The sequence below is a fragment of the Cervus elaphus genome, chromosome 30 (assembly GCF_910594005.1).
Source record: "Cervus elaphus chromosome 30, mCerEla1.1, whole genome shotgun sequence".
NCBI classification, from domain to species: Eukaryota; Metazoa; Chordata; class Mammalia; order Artiodactyla; family Cervidae; genus Cervus; species Cervus elaphus.
Genome location: NC_057844.1, coordinates 36,423,052 through 36,448,805, shown reverse-complemented (window position 1 = coordinate 36,448,805; position 25,754 = coordinate 36,423,052). Strand labels below are relative to the sequence as shown.

Genomic DNA, 25,754 nt, shown 5'->3' with positions numbered 1-25,754 from the left:
GCCAGCCTGTGATTGCAGGTGACAAACAGCTATAGTTTGGACATGTTGATTAAGTTACAAGTAACATGAAAGTGGGGAGAAAAGAGATGTGTTGAAATTTTACTTGTTTGTCCATGATGTGAACATTGTGTTTTCGTATACCTGAGGAATACCTTTTGTGCTATTCATGTTACTACTGCAGATGCACCACATACTTTGGCATTTAATTGGCTTTCAGTTCATTTCAGTTGCTCACTCGTGTCCGACTCTTTGCAACCTCATGGACTGCAGCTCGCCAGGCCTCCCTGTCCATCACCAACTCCCAGAGTTTACTCAGACTCTTGTCCATTGAGTCGGTGATGCCATCCAGCCATCTCATCCTCTGTCGTCCCCTTCTCCTCTCACCTTCGATCTTTCCCAGCATCAGGGTCTTTTCAAATGAGTCAGCTATTTGCCTCAGGTGGCCAAAGTACTGGAATTTTAGCTTCAACATCAGTCCTTCAAATGAACACCCAAGACTGATCTCCTTTAGGATGGACTGGTAGGATCTCCCTGTAGTCTAAGAGACTCTCAAGAGTCTTCTCCAACACCACAGTTCAAATGCATCAATTCTTTGGTACTCAGCTTTCTTTATAGTCCAGCTTTCACATCCATACATGACCACTGGATAAACCATAGCCTTGACCAGACGGACCTTTTTTGGCAAAGTAATGTCTCTGCTTTTTAATATGCTGTCTAGGTTGGTCGTAACTTTTCTTCGAAGAAGTAAGTGTCTTTCAATTTCATGGCTGCAATCACCATCTGCAGTGATTTTGGAGCCCCCAAAAATAGAAGTCTGACACTGCTTCCACTGTTTCCCTGTCCATTTCCCATGAAGTGATGGGACCAGATGCCATGATCTTAGTTTTCTGAATGTTGAGCTTTAAGTCAACTTTTTCACTCTCTTCTTTCACTTTCATCAAGACGCTCTTTAGTTCCTCTTCACTTTCTGCCATAAGGGTGGTGTCATCTGCATATCTGAGGTTATTGATATTTCTCCCGGCAATCTTAATTCCAGCCTGTGCTTCTTCCAGCCCAGTCTTTCTCATGATGTACTCTGCATTTAAGTTAAATAGGCACGGTGACAATATACAGCCTTGACATACTCCTTTCACGATTTGGAACCAGTCTGTTGTTCCATGTCCAGTTGTAACTGTTGCTTCCTGACCTGCATACAGATTTCTCAAGAGGCAGGTCAGGTGCTCTGGTATTCCCATCTCCTTCAGAATTTTCCACAGTTATTGTGATCCACACAGTCAAAGGCTTTGGCATAGTCAATAAAGCAGAAATAGATGTTTTTTGGAACTCTCTTGCTTTTTCGATGATCCAGCAGATATTGGCAATTGGATCTCTGGTTCCTCTGCCTTTTCTAAATCCAGCTTGAACATCTGGAAATTCACGGCTCACGTATTGCTGAAGCCTGGCTTGGAGAATTTTGAGCATTACTTTACTAGCGTGTGAGGTGAGTGCAAGTGTGCTGTAGTTTGAGCATTCTTTGGCATTGCCTTTCCTTGGGATTGGAATGAAAACTGACCTTTTCCAGTCCTGTGGCCACTGCTGAGTTTTCCAAATTTGCTGACGCATTGAGTGCAGTACTTTCACAGCATCATCTTTCAGGATTTGAAATAGCTCAACTGGAATTCCATCACCTCCACTAGCTTTGTTCATAGTGATGCTTCCTAAGGCCCACTTGACTTCACTCACATTCCAGGATGTCTGGCTCTAGGTGAGTGATCACACAATCTTGGTTACCTGGGTCATGAAGATCTTGTTTGTACAGTTCTTCTGCGTATTCTTGCCACCTCTTCTTAACATCTTTAGTTTCTGTTAGGTCCATGCCATTTCTGTCCTTTCTTGAGCCCATCTTTTCATGAAATGTTCCCTTGGTATCTCTAATTTTCTTGAAGAGATCTCTAGTCTTTCCCATTCTGTTGTTTTCACCTCTATTCATTTGCACTGATCACTGAAGAAGGCTTTCTCATCTTACTTGCTATTCTTTGGAACTCTGAATTCAAATGGGAATATCTTTCCTTTTCTCCTTTGCTTTTTGCTTCTCTTCTTTTCACACCTATTTGGTATGAAATAGTGATTAGTAAAACTAATCACCTTTAGTAACATATTTCTGAGTCTGACTTTTCTGCTAATTAAAATAATTCTTAGATCACTTTATAAAGCTATAGTTTTTCATCTATAATGTAAAAGCTATACCTTTAATCTATTTCAGATTATTCACAAGTTTGATTATATCCACTTCAGTTTTTAGCCACTTTATTGTTTTTTAGGAGCTCTTGTTGATGCTAAGGAAGGATAAAGGATTCAAAGGAACTCAGATGAGTTAAACTTCCTTCATCAGCAGTTTGGAAAAAGACTTGATGGTGGTTGAAAGTGGGATAACTTAAAACTGACGCACAAATTTGGCTCAAGGGTTTCCTTTTAGGGGTTTATCTGTTGTTTTACCTTTGATTCTTATATTCCACACATTATTGAATTGGCTTTATTTATGATCTTCTGAGGATTTCCTGTTTTTAAGTTTCATTTATAGCTTTTATTTATAAATCAAACCCACTCTTGTGCAATTTCTTCTTTTTGCTTTTAGTTTTTTTTTTATTAGAAGTAATTTCATTTTTTAGACTGACAGATGTTCTTGAACTTAGAACTATTAATATACAGTGAAAATCACTCGCAACAAAATTTCTTATTGAAGTTTTTATTTTAAGGACTGAATATTGATCCCTTCTTTCCCTACAGTTTGAATTTTACTGCACACTTAGTATCTTTTGAATGACAAAAGCAGTATTAGGACTGTGTGTAATGGTTGTTAACAATAATTGTAGTGATAGAGGCACCTCTGCCTGGCTAGTGCTTGTACCCTTTATGTACCAGATACCCAGCCAGCACTTTTATGGATTAGACTGAAAGAACTGAGGCTTAAATGAGCTAAGTAACTAAGCTCAATTCACCAGTTAGTACTGATGGAGCCAGGCACTATGATAGGCTTTCTTTTGGTTTAGGCTATAGTTTGAAATTGGTTTAGAAGAGTGGAATTACCAGTTTTTAAAATGTAAGCTGTAGTGGCAGGGTCTTTAATAAATAGTTTTTTAATTACTAAGGAAACTCTTTTGTACTTTTTAAATTTTTGTAAAGGAAATCCTTTATGAGTTCAGATTAGAGCCTTTTTTCCTTAAGTGTTTTGCTATAGTCATACTTCACTTTTCCACTTTTCTAGAATGGGTGCCTACTCCCTCCTTCCCTGTTTCTTTCACTAAAAATACTTATAGACACAAATGCACCCATTGTACTAGGTTGGTTCATATTGCTCTCAAAATTTAGACATTTTGATTGAGTTTTCTTAAATTCATCTTTAACTTTACTCCCTGATTAGTGAGATAAGTTTGCTGACCGTTTTCTCAGAAAGTCTTGACTCATAGAACACTGGCTTTGTTGTCCCGTCACATCACCAGGGCTCTGTTTCAACCCAGCTTGCACAGGAGTCTGGATGAGAACGACTCCTGATAGACTGCTGGGTTTGAGGCATCTTCTAAAGCTTAAAAATCCTTGTCCTACTTTTAGGGAGATACTTTTCCACTTGAAAGTGTCTTTTTCTAAACTGTCCTTACTATTTAATAAATAACTTAAAATTCCAGGCACTAATAACATTTTTAATCTTTATAAGATTGAAACCCCTGTTTCTTTTTTTTTTTTTTTTGTATTGGAGTATAGCTGATTAACAATATTGTGATTGTTTCAGGTGCATAGCAGAGCAACTCAGCCATGCCTATACATGTATCTATTCTCCCCCAAACTCCCCTCCCATCCAGGCTGCCATATTAACATTGAGCAGAGGTCTCCTCGGGTATACAGTATGACCTTGTTGGTTACCCGTTTTAAATATAACTGTGTGGAAATGAATGTGTTAATCACTCAGTTGTGTCTGACTCTTTGCAACCTCATGAACTTTAGCCCTCCAGGCTCCTCTGTCCATGTGATTCTCCAGGCAAGAATACTGGAGTGGGTAAGCCGTTCCCTTCTCCAGGGGATCTTCTTCACCCAGGGATCGAACACAGGTCCCAGATTATGGGCAGATTCTTTACCATCTGAGCCACTAGGGAAGCCCATATTTATACAGTATTTCACTATTTATATTGCTATGACTTTTAACCTAATTATTGAATGGTGTCGGTAGACAAGTCTATGGCAAAAAAAAAAAATTAACCTTTTCCCACTTTAACAAAATAGTTTTGCTGTTCATGAGTTCTTGTGATTCTCTCACTCTAGGTGTAGAGGCAGAGAGTAGGAGAAAATGCTTCATTCACCTCGTCATCACTGTTCATGCAAGAAACAGACATGTGCCGCCTGTGAAAAACGATATTTGCCTATCACCAAAATCTTTGTCTTATGGAGAAGTGTTACTAATTCTGGGAGCCCTGTTTGTTCAGGACTCAGTCAGCATCACAGAAAGAGAAATGGTTTCTACCAAAAAGTGGCTGTTGATTCTATTCACCAGAAAATATATATCATGCAGAAATGGTATTTGTTTATTAAAATACTTTTTTTAGCATTTGGATACCTTTTTATCTTTTTGCTGACTATTGGGTAGTTTGAGATTTTTTTTTAAAAGCAATGAAGTACTGTTTAACGTTGATTTGTGTGATACAGTCTAGACCTTCATTTTTAGTCAGCTAAAAATCCACAGCTAGGCACTGGCTGGTTTCCTTGAGAGCTCTGATAATGGATGTTACATGACAAAGAATAACCTCTGCTGGACCATCACAGCAACATTTTACTGCTTTTACCTTCCTGGTTTTCTTTTTGGGGGTAGAATGTTTTTTGTTTGTTTGTTTGTTTTAGTAAATATCAAGTGTCTTATATGGGCCAGACCCTTAAATGGTCATAGTTTTACAAGAATAGATCATATCTGTCTTTTGTTCTTGAGGAGCCTTACAAGTTGTCCATTTGTGATCTTACTTTTAAGAATAGTTCCATATACTTGCCTTCTGCCTTTCTTTTAAAATAATTTTTTATCAGTACATATTCTAGCCAGCAAATAGCTGTGCTTTTTAATAATTAATCTGTGTCCCTACTCCTCAGCTAAGAGATAGTTTTGCCTTTATTTTAAAATTTTTCTGAGGATAGTTTTTTTTTTTTTTTTCCTTGAAATACTGGCTATAAAGTAATATATGTACTCTTTTAATATAAAACTAATGAGACTTTGTACATCCAAATAAGCTTTATTTTTAAAAGTGTACATTTGTTGAAGTAAACATTTATTCCAGTAGTGCCATGAACCAAAATGTTTTTAAACTTACTGTTTTGGAATTGCCTTCATAAGAATGTGAATGTCATGCAAGAAAATAATTTCTAATGACGCCTCCTTTTTGTGTGCAAAAAAAAAATGCATGATAACAGTTCTAACAGTGCAAAAGTGCACTTCCAAAAGTTATTTGAGCAGTGGTTGCGCTGTTGAAGAGCTCATGCTTCCCAGAGGTGATTAGCTAGAGGGAGTGACCCTGAGGGGGGTGTATATTGTGCGGTGATTTTGTCATCACACCTTGTCCATCCGGTGTTGACCTAGTGGAGGAGGGCGACTGACCCTGACCTGCTTGAGTCGGCCCCAGCGTATGCCTGTTGACTTACTATAATCATGATCAGAGCCCCCCTTCATTTTCAGAATTGCCCTAGTTTGGATAATAAATGTTTGTTGTGTGTGTGAAACTATTCAAGTAAGTAAAAAGACAGAATACTAGTATACTGAAACTAGTGCTCAGGTTTGTGATATGTGTGGTTTTAATTTTATTTGCTTTTTAGTTAATTTAAAAGTTAACACTAATTCCTTTCTATCATCTAATACCTGTTTATCAGTTGGTAACTAATTTTTATATCCTGACTTCATTGAATCTGGCCAGTTATTCCAGGGCTGGATCACCCCAGTGCAACTAACCCGGCGATTCATTTGAAATCAACTAGTAATTTCACACTGTGAAGTTACACTTGTTTCTTAATACCTTCTAATATCTAATAATCTATTCAGTTTCTCTCAGTTGTCTCAAACAAAGCATGTCTTTGTTGACTTGATTGAATTGGGATTTGAAGGAGGTCTGGATGTTATATATCCTTGATAATCTCTGCATCTCTCTTAATCTATAACAGCTTCTTCCTGTAACCTTCCCCCATTTTTCCCCATCATGTCTATTTGATGAAGAGACCAGATTATTTTTCTGTAGAGTTTCCCGTATTCTGGGTTTTGAGCACATGGTGTCTTTTAACATGTTCCTCTGTCCCTCCTTGTTTCTGTAAACTGGTAGCAGATGTAGAAGCAGGATTGCACGGGAGTTTATTGGTTTTTTTTATTGATATTTTGTGTGGATGGTCGTGAGCCTTGCTGTAACACGTCAGAATGCCCATCTTGTCTAGTTGACTCCTCTCCCGTGAGGTTAACAGAATCTCTGAGATTGAGCGTTTCAGTCTGATCCACGTGACAAATCCTCACATTTCATGTGTAGGTTTTAGGAGCCACTGATGGTCATTGCCTGGAATCATTATCTTATTACAGCTTGCAATTTTGTAATTCTGGCATTCCTTTGCCTTTACTACTTGTGTTACTGGGAAGATGATTCTGAGATGCTATGGTCCTAACTGACTCTGGAAGGGGAGAAGGGAGGAGGTGAGTTGAGGTGGTGAGGCTGCAGAATTGATGCACGACAGTCAGTGGCTGAGGGAAGAGCAGAGTCAAGAGACAACTCAAATTACTGAATTGGGAACCTAGATACACCATGGTGTTACTCAGGGAACAGCTCCGCTTTTGAACACGTGAGATTTTAGTTACTTGTTTATTGTCCAGGTGAAGATGGCCAGTCTCCCATTGGAAACATGGGTCTGATCTGAGTTGAGGAGGAAGATTTGGGCTAGAAATGTAGGTTGGGGAGTTGATGGTGTGTGTGGGATATTTTTTCTTATTAACTCTGTTTCAACTGATAATCTGACTATAAGATTGACTGTATTTGGGGGGGGGGGGGGATTTCCAGTTTTAGAATTAGTTTAAATTTTTTTTGAAGCAGTTAGTCAAAGCTTTGTCTAGCAAGTTTTGTCTCTTCTTCCTCTTTGTCCCCCACCACCACCCTGCTTTCTCCCTTTATTTTTTCCTTTTTTTCAAAGAAAACTTCATTAAATGCTTTGGAAAGACTGACTAAAAATGAGTCACTTAAAAAAATCACAGTTGATAAAGAGACATTACATAATGAGGAAGGTTTCAATTCTCCAAGAAGACATAACAGTTCTTAATGTGCCCCCTTTTATCAATGCAGAAAATTTAAGTAAAAACAGGGTATTCTGTTTGGAAATGAGGCGTCGCCACTGTTTCAAGAAGGTGGAAGTCAGCTGTCAACTCTTCAGGATTGAGGGAAATTTGAGAAGGTCTCCTACAGGCAAGTAGTTCTGTAGACAAGTGTCCTACAGAACTTGCTTAAAGCAGAGGGGTAGCTTTCAGGTGAGCCTTGATTGAGTTGCAGGCTTCACCTTTGGTTTCTGTGTATGTATTTGTTCGAAGCAGCAGAGACTCTTCTGTGTCAGGACCCGTGATACCTCAGCAGTATCATGGCAGCACTGCTTTTGTCACAGGTGGAGCCGGTGTCTGGCCACACTATGCAGGTTTCCTGATGGTCCTGGGGGGGTCCGTCACCGAGCTGTGTCCTGTCTTCTTGGTTTCCTCTCATCTAATACCCCCCAGAGCCTCCCTCCTTTTCAGAATCCAGTCCAATTGTTTTATAGAAGCTTCTTCGTATTGGAATTAGATGGATGCTAATTAATGTTAAATCACAAATAGTATTTTTAAAATTGAAATTAGATGATTTGTAGATGAAGCATAGACATTTGGGCACATATATTCTATCGGTAAGGTACATGATATCGATAGATGGGTCCTGCGTCAGTTATCTCATTGCTGGTGTTAAATTATAATTATGTGATAAAGTGAGGTCTATCATTTTTTCTTTCCTTTTAAAGGTACCTTTTACCCTGTAAAATAGTAAGTAACCTAATAATAAGTAATCTTTCAGACTGAGAATCACTTCTTCAACAACCTCTCACCCATGATTTTAAGATAATTTTGAAGAATTTTGCTTTAATTGGTTATTACTGTGGTGGTTGCAAATAATAACTTTTCCAATTCTGTTTTTGTGAGCTTTTTAGTTTGTATCCTATAAAGAGCAGCTCCTCCCTCCCCCTTAAATTTTTTAAGTACCAGTACACACTCTTGGAGTCTTTTTATTTGATTGCTGTTGTTAAAACAGGCCCACCCTTGGTTTGTGGGACACCCTCTAGGTGAGCTCCTGTGTCCTCATGTGATTTCCCTGTCTGTCTGGGCGCGTCTTTGCTCCCTGGACAAAGTGTCCCCATGTACCCTCCTGCTCCAACTCTGGCACCAACCTTTATTCAGGCAATCTTGATTCTTTTTAGGGCAGAACAGAATTTAGAAACCAAGATGAAGTTATTGCTACTGGGATATCATTATTTCTAGGCCCTTTAGACAGAGATAAAGGGAAAAATACATGTTAGTTTTAAGTCAAGTTCATATTGATGTTTAATTTCAGTCCATCACCACTCTGTCTTCCTGTCATTTTCAGTGTCTGTGGTTCTGTCTCCCTTTTCTTCCATGAGAACTCTGGTGTTCATCAATATTATATGTAGTCATTTACTGAGCCCTGCAATAATTAGAAATTAGTTTCAGATTTACTATGCCCATTCTGCTGTGAAATTCCAAAGTTATTTACAGTTGTTTTTGTTCCTACAGTGTATTCAGTTCAGGTGTTGATTGTTCAAAAATTACTTGAATTAATTCTTTTTTATCTTTTCTGTGGTTATCAATTTGATAAATAGGTTATTGATGTTGTTAATTAGTACCTATTTTCTCACATCCTTCCCTTTCCCTCCACACCCAGTTTGAAATACAGCTCTGTAATGACAAATCTGAGTTTCTTTCTCTTATGAATGACTTGGTCTTTTCACCTGATACCTCAAATTTTTTTATTTTCATTGTTTTGTATAAACCAAAATTCAGCTGAGTAAATTTGAAGCTCTAATTGGCTTTATCCATTTCATGAATCAGACGGCATCTATCTAACAAACAGAAGGATGCTCCCAGGAGCTCATGAAAGGGAAGGTTGTAATTGGCAGATGGAGACGATTCAGTTCAGTTGCTCAGTCCTGTCCAACTCTTTGCAATCCCATAGACTGCAGCACACCAGGCTTCCCTGTCCATCACCAACTCCCGGAGCTTGCTGAAACTCATGTCCATTGAGTCAGTGATGCCATCCAACCATCACATCCTCTGTCGTTCCCTTCTGCCTTCAGTCTTTCCCAGCATCAGGGTCTTTTCCAGTGAGTCAGTTCTTCACACCAGGTGGCCGAAGTATTGAAGCTTTAGTTTCAGCATCAGTCCTTCCAGTGAATATTGAGGTTTGATTTCCTTTAGGATTGACTGCAGTCCAAGGGACTCTCAAGAGTCTTCTCCAGCACCACAGTTCAAACGCATCAGTTCTTTGGCACTCAGCTTTCTTTATGGTCCAACTCTCACATCCATACACGACTACTGGAAAAACCATAGCTTTGACTAGATGGACCTTTGTCGGCAAAGTAATGTCTCTGTTTTTTCATATGCTGTCTAGGTTTGTCACAGCTTTTCTTCCAAGGAGCAAGTGTCTTTTAATTTCATGACTTCAGTCACCATCTGCAGTGATTTTGGAGTCCAAGAAAATAAAGACTGTGAGACTATTTCAGACCAGATCACCTTGCCTCACGGAGAGGCTGGGGGTCCTATTAGGGCAGGTACTTCACCATTGCTGATCAGAAAACTCTAGACTGCTGGTTTATAATTCGGAGTGTGGTTAGGTATTTGTCTTGCTTAGGATCAGTTGCTTAGGATCAGCAACTGCATTTGGGGCCTGTTTGTTTTTAACAGTAGGTGTACCTCTCTTGCATGCTGTTGTTCTTTTTAGGTTAATTACTCTGTTCCTTTGTCTGCTTTCTCTTATAACAATTTAGTAAAATACTCTGCTCTAGAGCAATCAATTTATATTGCTTATATTTATATGAATTACTTTTTTGAAATTTTAGGAGGCAGAGGAGGAGAACAAGATACTATTTTTTAGCTTTATGACTGCTGAGCAAGCTTTATTTATTTTATGAAGAATTAGACAGTATAACCTCAGACTTTATGAGGGGTTTTTTTGGGCTCTGGTTTCACCCTGCCGCCACCATCATTGTTGTTGATTAGTCACTAAGTCATGTTCAACTCTTTTGCGACCCTAGAGGCTGTAGCCTGCCACCACCATCACTTATATCTGAATCTTCTATTTTCTATTTTCTCTGACCTTCTTTGTTTGGAATCTGATCTCAGCATTTTCTCATGGGGGGGGCCTTTTCCGGTACACCTGGCAGGGAGCACCGGCTGGTTACTCTAGAGAACGCTCAGCCTGGGCCGTCCCTTCACGGTCCAGTGCCCAGAGCTCCTGCCCTTTCAGCAGCTCCCCTCACAGTGACCCGCTAGACTTTTGAGTGATTTCTTCCATTCTCCTTGCTGCCTTTGCTTGCTCCTGTGTGGATATTTGTACCACAGGGGTCTTACTGCTATTACTAGTTTGTTCCTAAAGTGAAAAGTAAAATGAAAGTCACTCAGTCATGGACTATACAGTTCATGGAATTCTCCAGGCTAGAATACTGGAGTGAGTACCCTTTCCCTTCTCCAGGGGATCTTCCCAACTCAGGGATCGAACCCAGGTCTCCCGCGTTGCAGGTGGATTCTTTACTGCCTGCAGTGTTTGTTCCTACCAGCTTATATTCTAGGGTTCATTGAAACACTTGGACACTTAATTTTGTTGTAGATGTTGTCTGTGGCATGGGCTGGGGGGTGGGGGTTGTTTTGCTGTCCGGGTTAAACTGTGTACCTCAGGTTGGGACTTGAACCCACTGTCTTTTTTTGTTCCCCACTGTCTTTTAAATCCCTCATCATACCTGGGACTTAATGAAGCTCAAATACTTGATGTCACAGAAAGAATTCAGTGAGCGACAAAGTGATAGGTAAGAAGTGAATTCACTTAGAAACAGTCCACAGAGTGAGGGCCATCTCAGAAGGCAAGAGCAGCCCCAAGCTATGAGATTGTCAGTTTTTATAGGTGGGTAATTTCATAGGCTGAGAAGTAGGAGGAGTATTCCAGCTGTTTTGGGGAAGCGGTGGGGATTTCCAGAAATTGGGCCACTTTCTGAACTTTTATGCTCGACCTTGGAACTGTCAACACTTCCCAGGTGGCTCAGGTTCTCTGAGAGGCCCAGGTTCAATCCCTGGGCAAGGAAGATCCCCTGAAGAAGGAAATGGCTACCTGCTCCAGTATTCTTGCCTGGAAAATTCCATGGACAGAGGAGCCTGGCTGACTACAGTCCATGGGGTCGGAAAGAGTCAGACATGACGGAGCCATTAACACTTTCAGTTTCTTGGAACTGTCATGGTGCCTCTGTGTGTGTCACTTAGCCTGCTGATGTGTTACAGTGAGCATACACTGAGGCTCAAGGTCTAGTGGAAGTCGTCTTCGTCATCTTGGACCTGGTTGTTCATTGTTCAGTCACTAACTCATGTCCAACTCTTTTGCCCCCATGAACTGTAGCACACCAGGCTTCCCTGTCCTTCACTATCTCCCAGAGTTTGCTCAAACTCATGTCATTGAGCAGTGATGCCATCCAACTATCTCATCCTCTGCTGCTCCCTTCTCTTGCCCTGTCTTTCCCAGTATCTCTGTCTTTTCCAGTTAGTCAGCTCTTTGCATCAGGTGGCCAAAGTATTGCAGTTTCAGCATCAGTCCTTCCAGTGGATACTCAGTGTTGATTTCCTTTAGGATTGACTGGTTTGATCTCCTTGCTGTCCAAGGGACTCTCAAGAGTCTTCTCCAGCACCAAAATTCAAAAGTATCAATTCTTGAGCGCTCAGCGTTCTTTATGGTCCAACTCACATTTGTACATGACTGCTGAAAAAACCATAGCTTTGAGTATACAGAACTTTATCGGCAAAGTGATGTGTTTGCTTTTTAATACACTGTCTAGGTTTGTCAGACCTGGTTAGTTCTAACCATTTATGTCCTGTCCTTGGGCCACGTCATTCATTTAAAGACGGTGCTTTACCCCCTCCCTCCTGTTTCACTAGTTTTTTTTTTATAAAGTGCTATAGGAAGAGTCAAAAAGTTTTGCCAATGCCACCACATTTCCACTACCTTATTAAACTCGGTGGTGGTCTTTGCTGAAGCACCACAGGGAAAACTTAAAAATACACCCATCTTTTTTCTCCCTCTTGTTCTTCCCTAAGTCATTTAGAAGAGAATGTGGGGAAGTAGACCTGAAAATGCTTTGCGTAGTGTTTTTATATCTAGACAGATACGTAATTCTTAAAGAGTTATTTTGTCATCAAATAAATAAATCTTTACAAATTACTTATTGGTGTTTTGGAAATTTTGAAGTTGAAATTATATATAACCCACCATACATATGACTGTTAGGACCTACAGCGGCACTGATCATTTCTGTCCCTCTGTGTTTATCTGTTTCCTTAAATTGATGCTTATTGTCACCTCCAAGACCTATTTCTTTTTTTTTTTTTCCCCAAGACCTATTTCTTAAGTTAGCAGTGTAAATAAGTTATACAACTTCAGTTACATAAATAATTTTAAGAAGTTGAGAAACTGGAGGAAAAAAATTCCTACCAGATTTCATTAGTATGAGTATTCAAAACCTTTTAAATTACTGTGTTCTTAATGAGTTTTTAAATCTTTTTTATACTTTATAGAGACTGTCCTTAAATAATGACATATTTGAGGCAAACTCTGATAGTGATCAACAGAGTGAGACTAAAGAAGATACTTCTCCAAAGAAGAAAAAGAAAAAACTAAGGCATAAGGAAGAGAAAAGCCCCGACGACCTGAAAAAGAAGAAAGCAAAGACTGGGAAACTGAAAGACAAGCCCAAACCAGACCTGGAGAGCTCCTCTGAAAGTTTGGGTTTTGATTTAAGGACAAAGAAAAGAATTTTGGAAACCAAAGAAGAATTAAAGGAATCCAAAAAGCCCAAAAAAGATGATATAAAGAAAGTTAAAAAGGGTGAAATGAGAGATTTAAAGACTAAAATAAGAGACGATTCCAAAGAAATTAGAAAAACAAAAAAAGAGAAATGTGTTGAATCTCAGGTGGACTCTGAACAGGGTGTACTTAGTGATTCCCCCCTTCAGGAAGAGGACTGTGAAGATTTACAGGTTGACAACAGAGAGGAAAAGCAGAAGTTTAGAGGTGCTAAAGATAAAGCTGAGCAAGAAGCCAGTCTAGATGCTGCTTCTGATATACAGCAGGATGGCAGTGTAAGTGCTGATGAGGACGAGGTCAAAGCAAGGAGGAAAAAAAAGAAACCGAGAAGGACAGAAGAACTTAAAGAGAGCAAAAAGCTAGAAAACAAGAACCTCTTCTTAGAGAAGAAAACTACACAGAAAAAGCAAAGGAATCAAGACAAAGGCCAAAGCAGCACAGAGTTGGATAAGCCAGTGCCTGCCTGTGCCCTGACACCGCCGAGGATGTCCAGGCCCACTGACTCCCCGGGAGAGGTGAGTACACAGGTCCTGGTGGAGGGTGGTTGGATCCCACTGAGGACTAACGTTTGCGTCTGACAGAGGGCAGGGACATTCCACTCAGGCTGGTGCCCTAAGTAAAGACTTGGAGACAGTGGAGCACAGCCCATCCTCATTTCTTTTCACTTAGCAGATGGTGCGTTTCTTATTAGACTGAAGGTTTGTGGCAACCTGTATCTGAGCCGTTCTTCCTGTAGCATCTGCTCACCTCCTGTCTCCGTGCCACATTTTGGTAATTCTTGCATTATTTTGTACTTTTGTTTTGCTTTTTGGCCACCCTGTGTGGAACTTTCCTGACCAGGGATGGAACCCATGCCCCTGGAGTCTCAACCACTGGACCACCGGGAAGTCCTAAACTTTTTCATTATTACTGTACTTCTTAAAGTACTTCTTGTGATCAGTGATCTTTGATTTTGTTTTTGCAATAAGCTGAAGAAGGTTCAGGCAACAGCCAGTATTTTTTAGCAATACAATATTTTTTTTTAATTAAGGTAGGTATGGCTATTTTAGACATAATGCTGTTGCACATTTAATTCTATAGTGTAAATATAACTTTTATATGCACTGGGAGGCAGAAAAATTATAACTCACTTTATTGCAATGTTTGCTTTTATTTCATGGATCTGAAGCTGACCCTGTAGTATCTCTGATGTGTGCCTATAAGAGAAGTTCTTCTACCCTTAAGGAGTTAATACTTTATTGGGAGATTTTCTTTTCCCTCCTAGATTCTAGGTTGCCTGACTGCTCTAGAATTGAACTGACATGAAACAGATTAACATGGGGAAAATTTAAAGTTTACTAACACATACACATGAAAGAGACCTAGGAAAACTGAGTAACTCTCCAAAATGGATGAAGCCCTTCACCTCAAACATCACCCTCAGCCAAAGACAAAAGAGGATGCTGAGGATGGGGAACCAGTCCTGGGAGGAGAAGCACTGTGTAAACAAGGGCAAGGTTGCCGCACAGACTGTTGAGTCCTCGCCTACCACTTGAGAACTCCTAGAGGCTTAGAGACGCCCTTGCCAGAGGAGATTTCCCTCAGAGATGCAAATGTCTCAAAAGGGTGGCTCTGACTTGGCTTTCAGAGTTTTTTCCTTGCCTGCTGTTACTTATCAGTAACCAGCTTAAAATAGTTAAAATGCCAAAGAGACTGTTCCCCTACTAGTCTGTGCTGTGCTTAGTCGCTCAGTCATGTCCTACTCTCTGTGACCCCATGGGTTGTATGTAGCCTGCTGTTCTCCTCTGTCCATGGAGATTCTCCAGGTAAGAATACTGGAGTGGGTTGCCATACCCTCCTCCAGGGGATCTTCCCAACCCCGGGATCGAACCCAGGTCTCCTGCATTGCAGGCAGGCAGATTCTTTATCAGCTGAGCCACCAGGAAAGCCCTGAGTCTTCCCACTAGTCCGACTGGTGGGAAGCAACTATAAATGCTGACGATCCCACTTTTGAAAGCACCTCAACTTTTCTCTTAGTCTAATCCAGACTTTCTTTTGGACTTACTGCAGCTGGAAAATTGGGGGCTAATTTGTGAACAAGTCAGTTTTTAGAGGAATTCAGATACGATGTAGCATTGTGAAGTTAAAGCTTAGAGCTTCGTCAGTTTATTCTATTAGCTTTTCACATCCTACTTATATTTTCCCCATGTTGTCTTAAGAATATACCACTTCTGGAACTGCCCTGGTGTGTGTGTGTGTGCTCAATTGTGTCTGACTCTTTGAGACCCATGGACTATAGCCTGCCAGCTTCCACTCACTGTCCATGGACTTCTCCAGGCAAGATTACTGGAGTGGGTTGCCATTTCCTTCTCCACGGAATCTTCCCGACCCAGTGAGCGAACCCTGGTCTCCTGCATTACAAGGTGATTCTTTACCATCTGAGCCACAGTGAACTCTCCTGGTGGTCCAGTGGCTAAGACTTCCATCTTCTGCTGCAGGGGGCGTGGGTTGGAAACTAAGATCCCACGTGAGTGCAGTGAAGCCAGTCTTCCCACCCCAGCTTGTGACGAAGAAAAGGGCAGCCTTTATGGGAAAGGCCCCAGTGCAAGGAGAATGGGTGTGGCTCCTGCTTGAAAACCCCAACCCTCCAGAGGGTTTCAGCATAGCATTTTTAAAGGCCCGGGTGTAGGGGGGTGGGTGGCAGGACCTGTGATCAGTTGTGCACAGCTCTCTGGTTCATTGATGGTGAGATTAAGCGGTGGTGTCACAGGGTTAATGTTGATCCTTAGACTCCATTAGGCCTGGGAGGGCCATGTCTTCATGGTCATCAGGCAGTTAACACCTTCCCTTTGGTGGGGTATTTCACACCTGTATAAGTACACAGGAAGTGTGCACCAGACACTGTTACCCAGGTTCTCCAGAGTGGTTAGGTGCAGCAAAGGATATGGGGGGGGGGAGGTGGTCTGCCCTGGGAAGGCCCCATGGGGTCCTGCTCTGTTATTAAACTAATGCTATGCTAGCCTGTATAGCCATGAGGGAAAAAGTTAAGGAAATATCATAATAGTTGGGGACTGTTAAATATCCTTTGAAATATTATGAGGTCAGCATAGCAAAAATGGAAACATTTACAAAATGTTACAGTGAAGAAAACCATACATACATACATACGAACACAGTCAAGTAAAAATATCTATGCAATGTAAATAAAAATAAATTTTAAACAACAAAATTATCTGTAAAATTAGATCCGAGGGACAATATGGAGAATTAAAAACAGTTGTGTTTGGTTAATAGGACTGTAGGTGAAGTTTTTTGGAATTTTATTATTAGTAATAAAAAATTCTTCAAGGAAACTTGGTGTTGGGTTTTAAATGTGATATTTTATGAATTGTCGAGGTTGGGGTAAACTTGACCAAGGAAGCAGCTGACGTGAGCAAAGACATAGTCGTTAGGGGTTATGTGCACAGTTCACAGAAGGGGGGCCTAATGCCAGGAACCTGTTTCCCAGTTTTCAGAATCAGTACCAGCTCTGTCTGTGTTTGGGGTCTTATGTGTCTTTTTCAGGAGAGAGAGACCAAAAAATGCGAACCCAAAGAAAAATACCAGAAAAGGCAAGAATTGGACAAGGAAGAAAAAGGCCGAAAAGAGCCCAAGGCATTAAAGAGTGAGTGAATAGTGGCATTTGTCGTTTATGTTGGTCTTTCAGACAAAGAGTCTAGTTCACTGTGAAGACAGACTCTCTTCTAACCTGCAAGGTCATTGAGTAGAAAATTTGTTCACTGGGGACTTGAGAACATTATGCTAGTGTTGTTTACCAGTAATCTTCATTTATTACATAATAATGTATGTTACTAGTATAACTAACTCCTCCCCCATCTGATCACCTTGTTCTTTTTCCTTTTGGGTATGAGATGAAATACATTATCTTCATTTTTTTTAACTTTAATTTTTTAATTGAAATATAGTCAATTTACAATGTTTCAGATTCTGGTGGGAATACGTTATCTTTAAAGAGACAGGAAATTAGTTTTGACAGAAAAGTAAATAAGTATCTCTTATAGTAGATGCTTAGATAAACTTCTTTAATCAATTTATTGTGTTTAGCTCTGTGTCATTTGTATAAATACAGTATACATTTTGATCACATCAAAATATAACTCAGGAATCTATAGTGCATGTTAGTACTAGAACAAGTACTTTATAAAACATTCACCATTAAAATTGAGTTTGGGCTCTAAGCCTCAGTTCAGACCTGGCAGGAAGTGGCAGGGTTGATGGAATCTGGGAAGGAACAGCTTTGATGGCTTGTGTGCAGGTGAGTGTAATGTAGAGACTGTGCTTCTTCATAGTGATGCTGCAGCTCTAAGCCTCTCTTCAGAGAGTGACTGGAGATTCAAAATATTGTAAGATTAGAAGTAGTTAGGAACTTTTTCTTCCTCTGAGTATCTGTCAGTTTCAGGTACATTTTTACTGTGAATGTTCAGTCTGTTCCTTAAGTTCAGAAGGCCACACCTGGAGTCCAATTTTCAGTATCCCTGCTGCTAAAACCTACCTGCTTCGACCCCGAGTCCAAAAGGTGCTATAGCTGGGCCTTTGCCGGCCTCACTGTGTCTGCAGTTTTTCAGTTTTCAGAGTCTGTTGACTGTAACCTTGCAGCTTATATGTACCTGTGCTTCTGTCCGATCCTTGGCACCCAGCCTCCAGGACAGAAATAAAACTGCACTTGGGGGTATATTTTGGGAGTGTGTCAGAATCGGTGAACATGAGTCTTTACGTTGCATTATGCTGTATTACAATGGATTCGGCATCCTCTTCATAGAGTAGCTTGGAAAACATTCAGAATTTATCAGAATTATTCAGAATTCAGGACTTAACTGTGGAAAATGGAAAGAATGGTTAATGCTTTTATTTCTGAACATTGAATGAGATGTTCCACTCGCCATTCTCTATTTTTGCTATTGGACTGGTGTTCTATGTAAATAATCAGAATATTCGGATATTCGGAGTTTAAATATGTCTGGGACAAGCAGCCTCAGTGCTGCCACTGCGATATTACATTCTGCATGTGTCATTTTGTTGTGTCATATACTTGGTGAGGTTTCTTCAAGGCACACAGAAAACAAAATTAGTAAATTGCTCGGGTTCCTTTCACTGTGATTTGGAAATGATACATCTTTATAGAATGAGAGCTTTATTTGGACTAGCTTTTTTATTGAAAAAAGGTTCAATTTGTGTTGGTTAGGACTGCACTCATATAATGCTTGCTTTTCCTCTGGTCACACCATGTTGTGCATTAACCAGGATACCTCTACTCGTAGCAAACTGTAGTTTATTACGGGTGTTTAAAACTGTTTAAGCCTATGCAGTTCTTACAGAGGCAGACAAATGAGAGATGTCACCTAAAAGTACTGTTGAGAAGGTGTTCCTATTTAACATAAAAGAATTCAGAATTTTAAAAAACAAAACACCTATCTGCTGTATACCTAAAGTTTATAGTTATTCACTCTGTTCTGTTCTACCTCTTTGCGGGGGGGTTATTATTGCAGATCTGCTGCTTTGCCAGTCTTCTCTCTGCTTTGTCTTTAAAGTGAGTGGATTTTCGCAGGCATCAGGTGCAGTGTTGCTGGGCCACAGTCAGTATGCTGACACCCTTCCATCTTCCAGTCTCCGCCAAAAGTCATTTTTGTACCGGCTCACTTCCAGGCATGGTGGAGGTGGTGTCTCAGCAGAAGGGTGGTTGGTGACATGACTAAGATTATTCTGAGGCTCATGGGCTGTGGTGGCCTTTGTCAAAACTGCGAGTAGCTCAGACCCCCAGAAGAAGAGCTGTTCACTTTGGCTGTCCTTTCTAAATACGGAGCAGCCAACACAAAGATGAGTGGAAGAGCTTCATGGCTGTGATAGTCAACCTGATCAGGCTTTCTTACCAAGGCAGATATTAGTAAGAATTAAGAAAATACATGTGTGTGTTTTTTTTTTAAACACCCAGATTTTCTTTTGATTACAAAGAAATTAGTGACTCTATTATTTTTTTCCAGTAGCATTTAAGGAAATCAGAAATGCATTTGATTTGTTTAAATTAACTCCAGAAGAAAAAAATGATATTCCTGAGAATAATCGGAAAAGAGATGAAATACCACCAGACTGTAAAGTCACAGAAGACCACAAAACCAAGGAAAACAAGCCATTACTTAAAGAAAGAAGAAATACAAGAGATGAGACTGACACGTGGGCATATATAGCTGCAGAAGGTGACCAAGAAGTTCTGGACGGCGTGAGCCGAGCAGAGGAGAGTCCTGGTGAGTGTGTGTCACTGTGTGCAGTTTTCTCAGGGCTGTGTGCAGAGCTCTCCCCTCACCTTCCTCTCCTCTCTGCAGTTATGGTCTCAGGATGGAGCTGAAAACTGAATCTACTTTCTGATTCCCTCTAGAATAGCTCAGCACATTTACAATTACAGAGACTTCTGGTTTGCTACCTTATCTCTCCTTCTTGTCAAGTTGTCTGATTGTATATCTTACTACATTTCTTTCAGAAAACTGTCAAAATAGACTTATTTGTATTCTTCCCTTTTAACTTAGCAGTCAGTAACACTTAAATGAGGTTATATTGTGAGTACTGTTCTGAAATACTGGAATTAGCTGAGGAGGCGAGGTCTGTGTATAGAGTACGTAGTGGTGGAGAAGAGGAATGAAAGTATATTTATGTATTTATAACTAGGGCAGGGATTCAGAGATTTGTCTGATAAAACTTTGTATAATTTATAAATCTTGTAAAACAGTTGAAGTTTTGAAATACCTGGGGATATATAACAAGCTAGTTGTTAGGTGACCCTCTTACTGCAAAACACCTAGGTTCTGGGATCCTTGCTTAACATGATTACCCAGCTGGTTGGAAACTGGGTTAGTTTCTTCAGCCAGCATACGGTGGGGCTTGCGGGGGCTGGGACAGGATTGGTCTGCCCAGATGTCAGATAGCTGTACTGCTGTTGAGACACCAGGCAACAAAGAATAGTCCAGGAGGTATTGGTCCAGCCAGCTGGGGAGCTCTGGGTGGAACCTGAGACCGACCTAGTTAACAGAGGGCAGGGAGACCCAGGAAAGAGGTAGCCACCCTGGATGGGGAGGCAAGTTTCACGAGCAGGGAGCTTCTGACTGGCCTGGCCTGGGCGCCACAGGATAAGTATCCCTCACCACCCCCAGCACCTTAATAGTTTGTGGAGAGCCCTGAGTTCAGTCCACATGTGCCCTCAATGCTGTTCCTCCATGGAAACAGTGGGCGGAACATACAACCGGAGGACAGGGAGGATGTGGTGGGCCTCTGGGACCTTCTCCCACAGTAGAGCACTAGTGATGCCAGAAGTTTGTTCATTGGAAGACTAATAGAATAGACCAGCCTCCGGTAGTGCTAAGGGAAAAAAAGAATGAAAACTTAAAACAGTATTTCCAGGGGAAAAAGAGAGGGCATTATAGGTGGCATCCAGATTAAAATGATAAAAATTCTATGAGCATTTTCTTGCAATAAACTAGAAAACTGAATGAAATGGGAAATTCCTAGAAAGATAACAGTTTAACAAAACTGACCCGAATACAAAAATTGGATATTATTACTATTAAAAAGTGTGAAATAGTCATTTAAAGTAGTCTTTCAAGTTTAACACTAGGCACAGATGGTTTCATATGCAAGAGTTTATCAAACTTACAAAGAAGTCTTCCTGAAAGCAGGTGGGCTCTGGGCCCCACCATCATTTCAGTCCTCAGACCAGACAACTGTCTCCAGAAGGGAGAGGACGGCCAGAGTTCAGCACTCACAGCTCAGGTGTGAAAACCCAGCAAAGCAGGAGCAGGTTGAATCCAGCCACTTGTAAGGCTTCAGTTCAGTTCACTCACTCAGTCGTGTGCGACTCCTTGGGACCCCATGAACCGCAGCACACCAGGCCTCCCTGTGCATCACCAGCTCCCGGAGTTTACTCAGACTCATGTCCATCGAGTCAGTGGTGCCATCCAACCATCTCATCCTCTGTCGTCCCCTTCTCGTCCCACCTTCAATCTCTCCCAGCATCAGGGTCTTTTCAAATGAGTCAGCTCTTCTCATGAGGTGGCCAAAGTATTGGAATTTCAGCTTCAGCATCACACCTTCCAATGAACACCCAGGACTGATCTCCTTTAGGATGGACTGGTTGGATCTCCTTGCAGTCCAAAGTTCAAAACTTGCAGCACCACAGTTCAAAAGCATCAATTCTTCGACACTCAGCTCCCTTTATAGTCTAGCTCTCACATCCATACAAGACTACTGGAAAAACCATAGCTTTGATTAGATGGACCTTTGTTGGCAAAGTAATATCTAAGGGTTAGGGTCAGGCTTCTGTGGTCAGTAAGGGCTGTATTCACAGAGTCTCATTCACATCGTAACATTCTTTTACTGTATGTCTAATTTTTTATTTAAAATAGAGAAAAAGTTAAAACTGCTAGATGTTGGGTACAATAGGAATGAACAGAATGAATTTAGGATTTTAAGCCAGTTGGCTTCATTGTGATCCCACTGAGTATCATGGCTTTGTGTAACTGGAGGCACTATCTCAGTCTCTGTGAACCCTCAGCTGTCCCGAGTCCCAATCTTCCTGGGGAGGTTGTGGGGGGAAGCAGTTGAGGACTCAGACACGTGTCAGTGCACACATGGCTTTCCTTATTTGTAACATGGCTTCCTCACAGATTTTTGTGTATGGATTGAATGTATTGATTGATGAATTTAACACTCCTTTCTGAATGTCTACTACTGTTGTTACTCAGGAAGTGAGGTACAGCAAGTACATGCGACTTACCAGTAATACATGGACAAGGCTGCGCTGTTTCTGTGTCACTGCTGCTAAGTCGCTTCAGTCGTGTCCGACTCTGTGCAGCCCCAAAGACGGCAGCCCACCAGGCTTCCCCGTCCCTGGGATTCTCCAGGCAAGAACACTGGAGTGGGTTGCCATTTCCTTCTCCAATGCATGAAAGTGAAAGTGAAGCTGCTCAGTCGTGTCTAACTCTTAGCGACCCCATGGACTGCAGCCTACCAGGCTCCTCCGTCCATGGGATTGTTTCTGTGTTGGGATGTCCTTAAATCCTTTTAACTTTTTTTTCTTTCTCGAAGTATAGTTGATATACAGTGTTGTTATTAAAATGTACAGCAAAGTGATTCAGTTACATATACACACATATTCTTCAGATTGTTTTCCATTATAAGTTATTACATGATACTGAATGTAGCTCCTTATGCTATACAGTAGGTCTTTGTTTATCTATGTTATATATAGGAGTTTGTATCTTTTAATCCCAAACTGCTAATTTAGTCCCCTCCCCTTTCCCCTTTGTTAACCATTAGTTTGTTTTCTGTGAGTCTGTTTCTGTTTTGTCAGTAAATTCATTTCTATCTTTCTCTTTTTTTTTTAGATTCCATATATTTGTCTTTTTGTGTCTGACTCACTTCACTTAGTATGGTCATCTTCAGGTCCATCCATGTTGCTGCAGGTGGCATGATTTCACTCTTTATGGCTGACTAGTATTCCATTGTGTATATGTATGTATATACACACACATATGTGTACACACATGCCACATTTTCTTTATACATTCATCTATTGATGAACATTTTGGATATTTAAGTTGCTTCCATGTCTTGACTATTGTAAATAATGCTGCTATGAACATAGGGCTCCATGTACCTTTTCAGATTAGAGTTTTCATCTTTTCTGCCCAGGAGTAGGATTGCTAGGTCATGTAGTAGTTCTGTTTTTAGATTTTTGAGGAACCTCCACATTGTTCTCCATAGTGGCTATATCAACTTACATTCCCACAGTTTGTAGAAGGGTTCCCTTTTCTTCATGCCTTCTCCAGCATATATTGTTTGTAGATTTTTTTAATGATGGCCATTCTAACCAATGGGAGGTACTGGCTGTAGCTTTGATTTACTATTCTCTAATAATTAGCAATGTTGAGCATCTTTTCCTGTTCTGTTAGTCATCTGTTTAAATCCTTTAACTCTTACCATCAAACATTTGTGCCTTTCACTGTTTAAAATAGTACAGCCATTTTGAGTTCTTCCCAGATGTCCTCTATTCCACTGCCAGTAGGGAATAAACATTTTCATCCCTAGTGTTGATGAGCCCATGGGTCGAACAGGAGGGTGGGAACTAGCACTTGCGTCACTTGTAGTGGGGGTATCTCAGAGCCCTGAGCGCTATGGGGTTTGGTGGGGATACTTGCAGGAGGAGAAGCTTGAGCCAAGTCTGACAGGATCACAGGCAATGATTTATTTATATTTAGAGTGACTACCTACATGAATATTGTAAGCAGTGTACATTTATCCCTTGTGTAAGGTTGACCCTCTGTCTCCGGCCCTTCTGGTTGGGGAGGGCTGACCAGCTGTCCAAGAAGAATGACCAAGGAACAAATCACAGGGCTTCCTCTTACTGAAGCCCTGTGATTTCTCACTTTCTTTCAGCTACTAAAATTAATGTTACTATTTTACAGTTAATAAGATACCTATTAGTCTTCATGCCTCTTTCATGTATGGCATCTAAAAGTGGACAGTTCATATTACTACCCAGAGAAAGTAAGAAACTTAATTAGAGACTCAGATGACATAGGTATAAAATATAACATTTGGGTTAGGACACCATATGCTTAAATAAAATGGCATTGTATTTTTTTATAGTCCATAAAAATATATCTTAATAAGGCTCTTCTGTGTCCCAGATGGCAGACAGCAGGTTCTAAGTCTGGGCATGGATCTGCAGCTGGAGTGGATGAGACTGGAGGACTTCCAGAAGCATCTTGATGGAGAAGATGAGAATGTTACTACAGCAGATGTGATTCCAAGCAGTGAGTGGTTTTGGAATTATAGGGTTCTTCTTCATGAATCTAGTTATTGAAACCTAATTTATCTTTTCTTTCATTTTAGATTTATTGAGGGATGCTGTGAAAAATGGGGATTATATTACTGTGAAGGTTGCTCTTAACTCAAGTGAAGAATATAACCTGGACCAAGAGGTGAGGTGTCTTTCTAAAAATCTGATGATAGGAAGATGGAAAATCAGCTCTTTTATAGTTAAAGAGTAAACCTGAGTTATTTTTAAAGTAATACATGTTCACTTTATAAGAGTCAAACATTGTAGAAACGTATAATAGGATTACAGTTCTTGTAATTCCAGCCCTATATAATGACCTTTAGTTAGCCATGATATGCCTGGTTTTGTCTATGGTTTAACCTCTGCGTTTTGAGGGGAAAGCGACTCCTTGTTTTGTCACCATTTGTGTTTGATTGTTAGTTGCCTATTTATAGCAACTGCCCCTCTTTCTATTGTTTTGGGAGGTTTTTCTGACCATGCCCTTGGCTTACCAGATCTTAGTTCCTGGACCAGGGATTGAACTTGTGCCCTCTGCAGTGGAAACACAGTGTTAACCACTGGACCTCCAGAGAAGTCCCCAATCTTTTCTTATTGTTGCTGAGTTTTTTCACACTGATTTATAAGGATACTTGAAGCATATTAACCCTTTCTGTTCTACGTTTTTGAGTCTTACTGCTTGGGGACATTTTTATTTTTAGGTAGTCACATCATTTGATCTTTTCCTTTATGGCTTTTGGTCATCTAATCTTGCTTAGAAAAGATTTTTATATATTCTTTTTAGTTTTATTGTTTTAATTGTGGATTTTTTAGGTTTAAAAGATTAATTTGGCTCAGAGTTGACATTTTTACATTTTGAGTCTTTTTTTTGAGGAATGTATCTACTCTTCATTCATTCAGCTCTTCATTTCTTCTCTTAAAATTCTTTGGGTTTTTTTCTTCATGTAGTTCTTGTACATTTATTTTAGATGCATTCATACGAATCATCTTATTATGTTCATTGGGATCTTTCTCTCCCACACTTTTGGTACCACGTGTGTAACAAAACCAACGCAGGATTCGAGCGGGATGACACTGGTGATGCTCGCGGCTGCAGGAGGGCAGGACGACCTGCTAAGGCTGCTCCTCAGGAAGGGGGCGAAGGTGAATGGTCGGCAGAAGAATGGGACTACGGCACTCATCCACGCCGCCGAGAAGGTGGGCCACTTGGCATGCTGTGCTTCCACAGCCTTGGGACTGAGACAGAATTTGTGTCTGCCGGGCAGTGTGCCAGTCACACAGTCACATAACTTAGTTCAGTTCATCTATGACTTGTCATAAATCAGTGTTTTTATTGACAGTCGTACTTTGAAATTTCCAAATATAGTCCATCTAGTTGGAGATGATTTGTATTGAAAAAGAACTTCTGATTAAGGTATTGATTAAGGTATTGATTTAGTTCTTAGATTTTTAAAAAATCTTTTCTAAAGTGTCCCTTTGGTTAATAATTTAATTAAAATGTTCCATGTTATCTTATTAAAGGACTGAGATGAAGAGGTTCTTTATGTTGAAGCCAGTGGTTAAAGTTGAGGTTGAAGTTGCTGGCAGAAGGTGTGTGGCTGTGCAGGGTGCCAGTGGGAGTGGCCGCTCCATGCAGCCCCCGACTCTCCTGGGACCCTGGGCGGGGGTCGGGAGAGAGGAGCGGAAGCAGTAGTCTGTGGTATTCACCACCCTGCATGAGATAGAATCTAAGTACTTTTGCTGATGGCTAGAAATTTCAAAACATC

General features: G+C 40.6%; 1 protein-coding gene across 3 annotated transcripts in view; it reads left to right on the top strand.

The window, feature by feature from the left end:
- MPHOSPH8 (M-phase phosphoprotein 8) overlaps positions 1 to 25,754 on the top strand; it is a 45,599-nt gene that overhangs the window by 10,520 nt on the left and 9,325 nt on the right. Inside the window, exons 3-8 of one of the 3 annotated variants that reach the window (XM_043891537.1) lie at positions 12,839 to 13,642; positions 16,671 to 16,770; positions 19,196 to 19,405; positions 23,840 to 23,965; positions 24,045 to 24,133; positions 25,045 to 25,185. In XM_043891537.1, the coding sequence (XP_043747472.1) occupies positions 12,839 to 13,642; positions 16,671 to 16,770; positions 19,196 to 19,405; positions 23,840 to 23,965; positions 24,045 to 24,133; positions 25,045 to 25,185 (1,470 nt within the window). Of the gene's footprint in view, positions 1 to 12,838; positions 13,643 to 16,670; positions 16,771 to 19,144; positions 19,406 to 23,839; positions 23,966 to 24,044; positions 24,134 to 25,044; positions 25,186 to 25,754 lie in introns of all 3 variants that reach the window. The other 2 variants (XM_043891536.1, XM_043891535.1) reach the window with 2 other exon arrangements.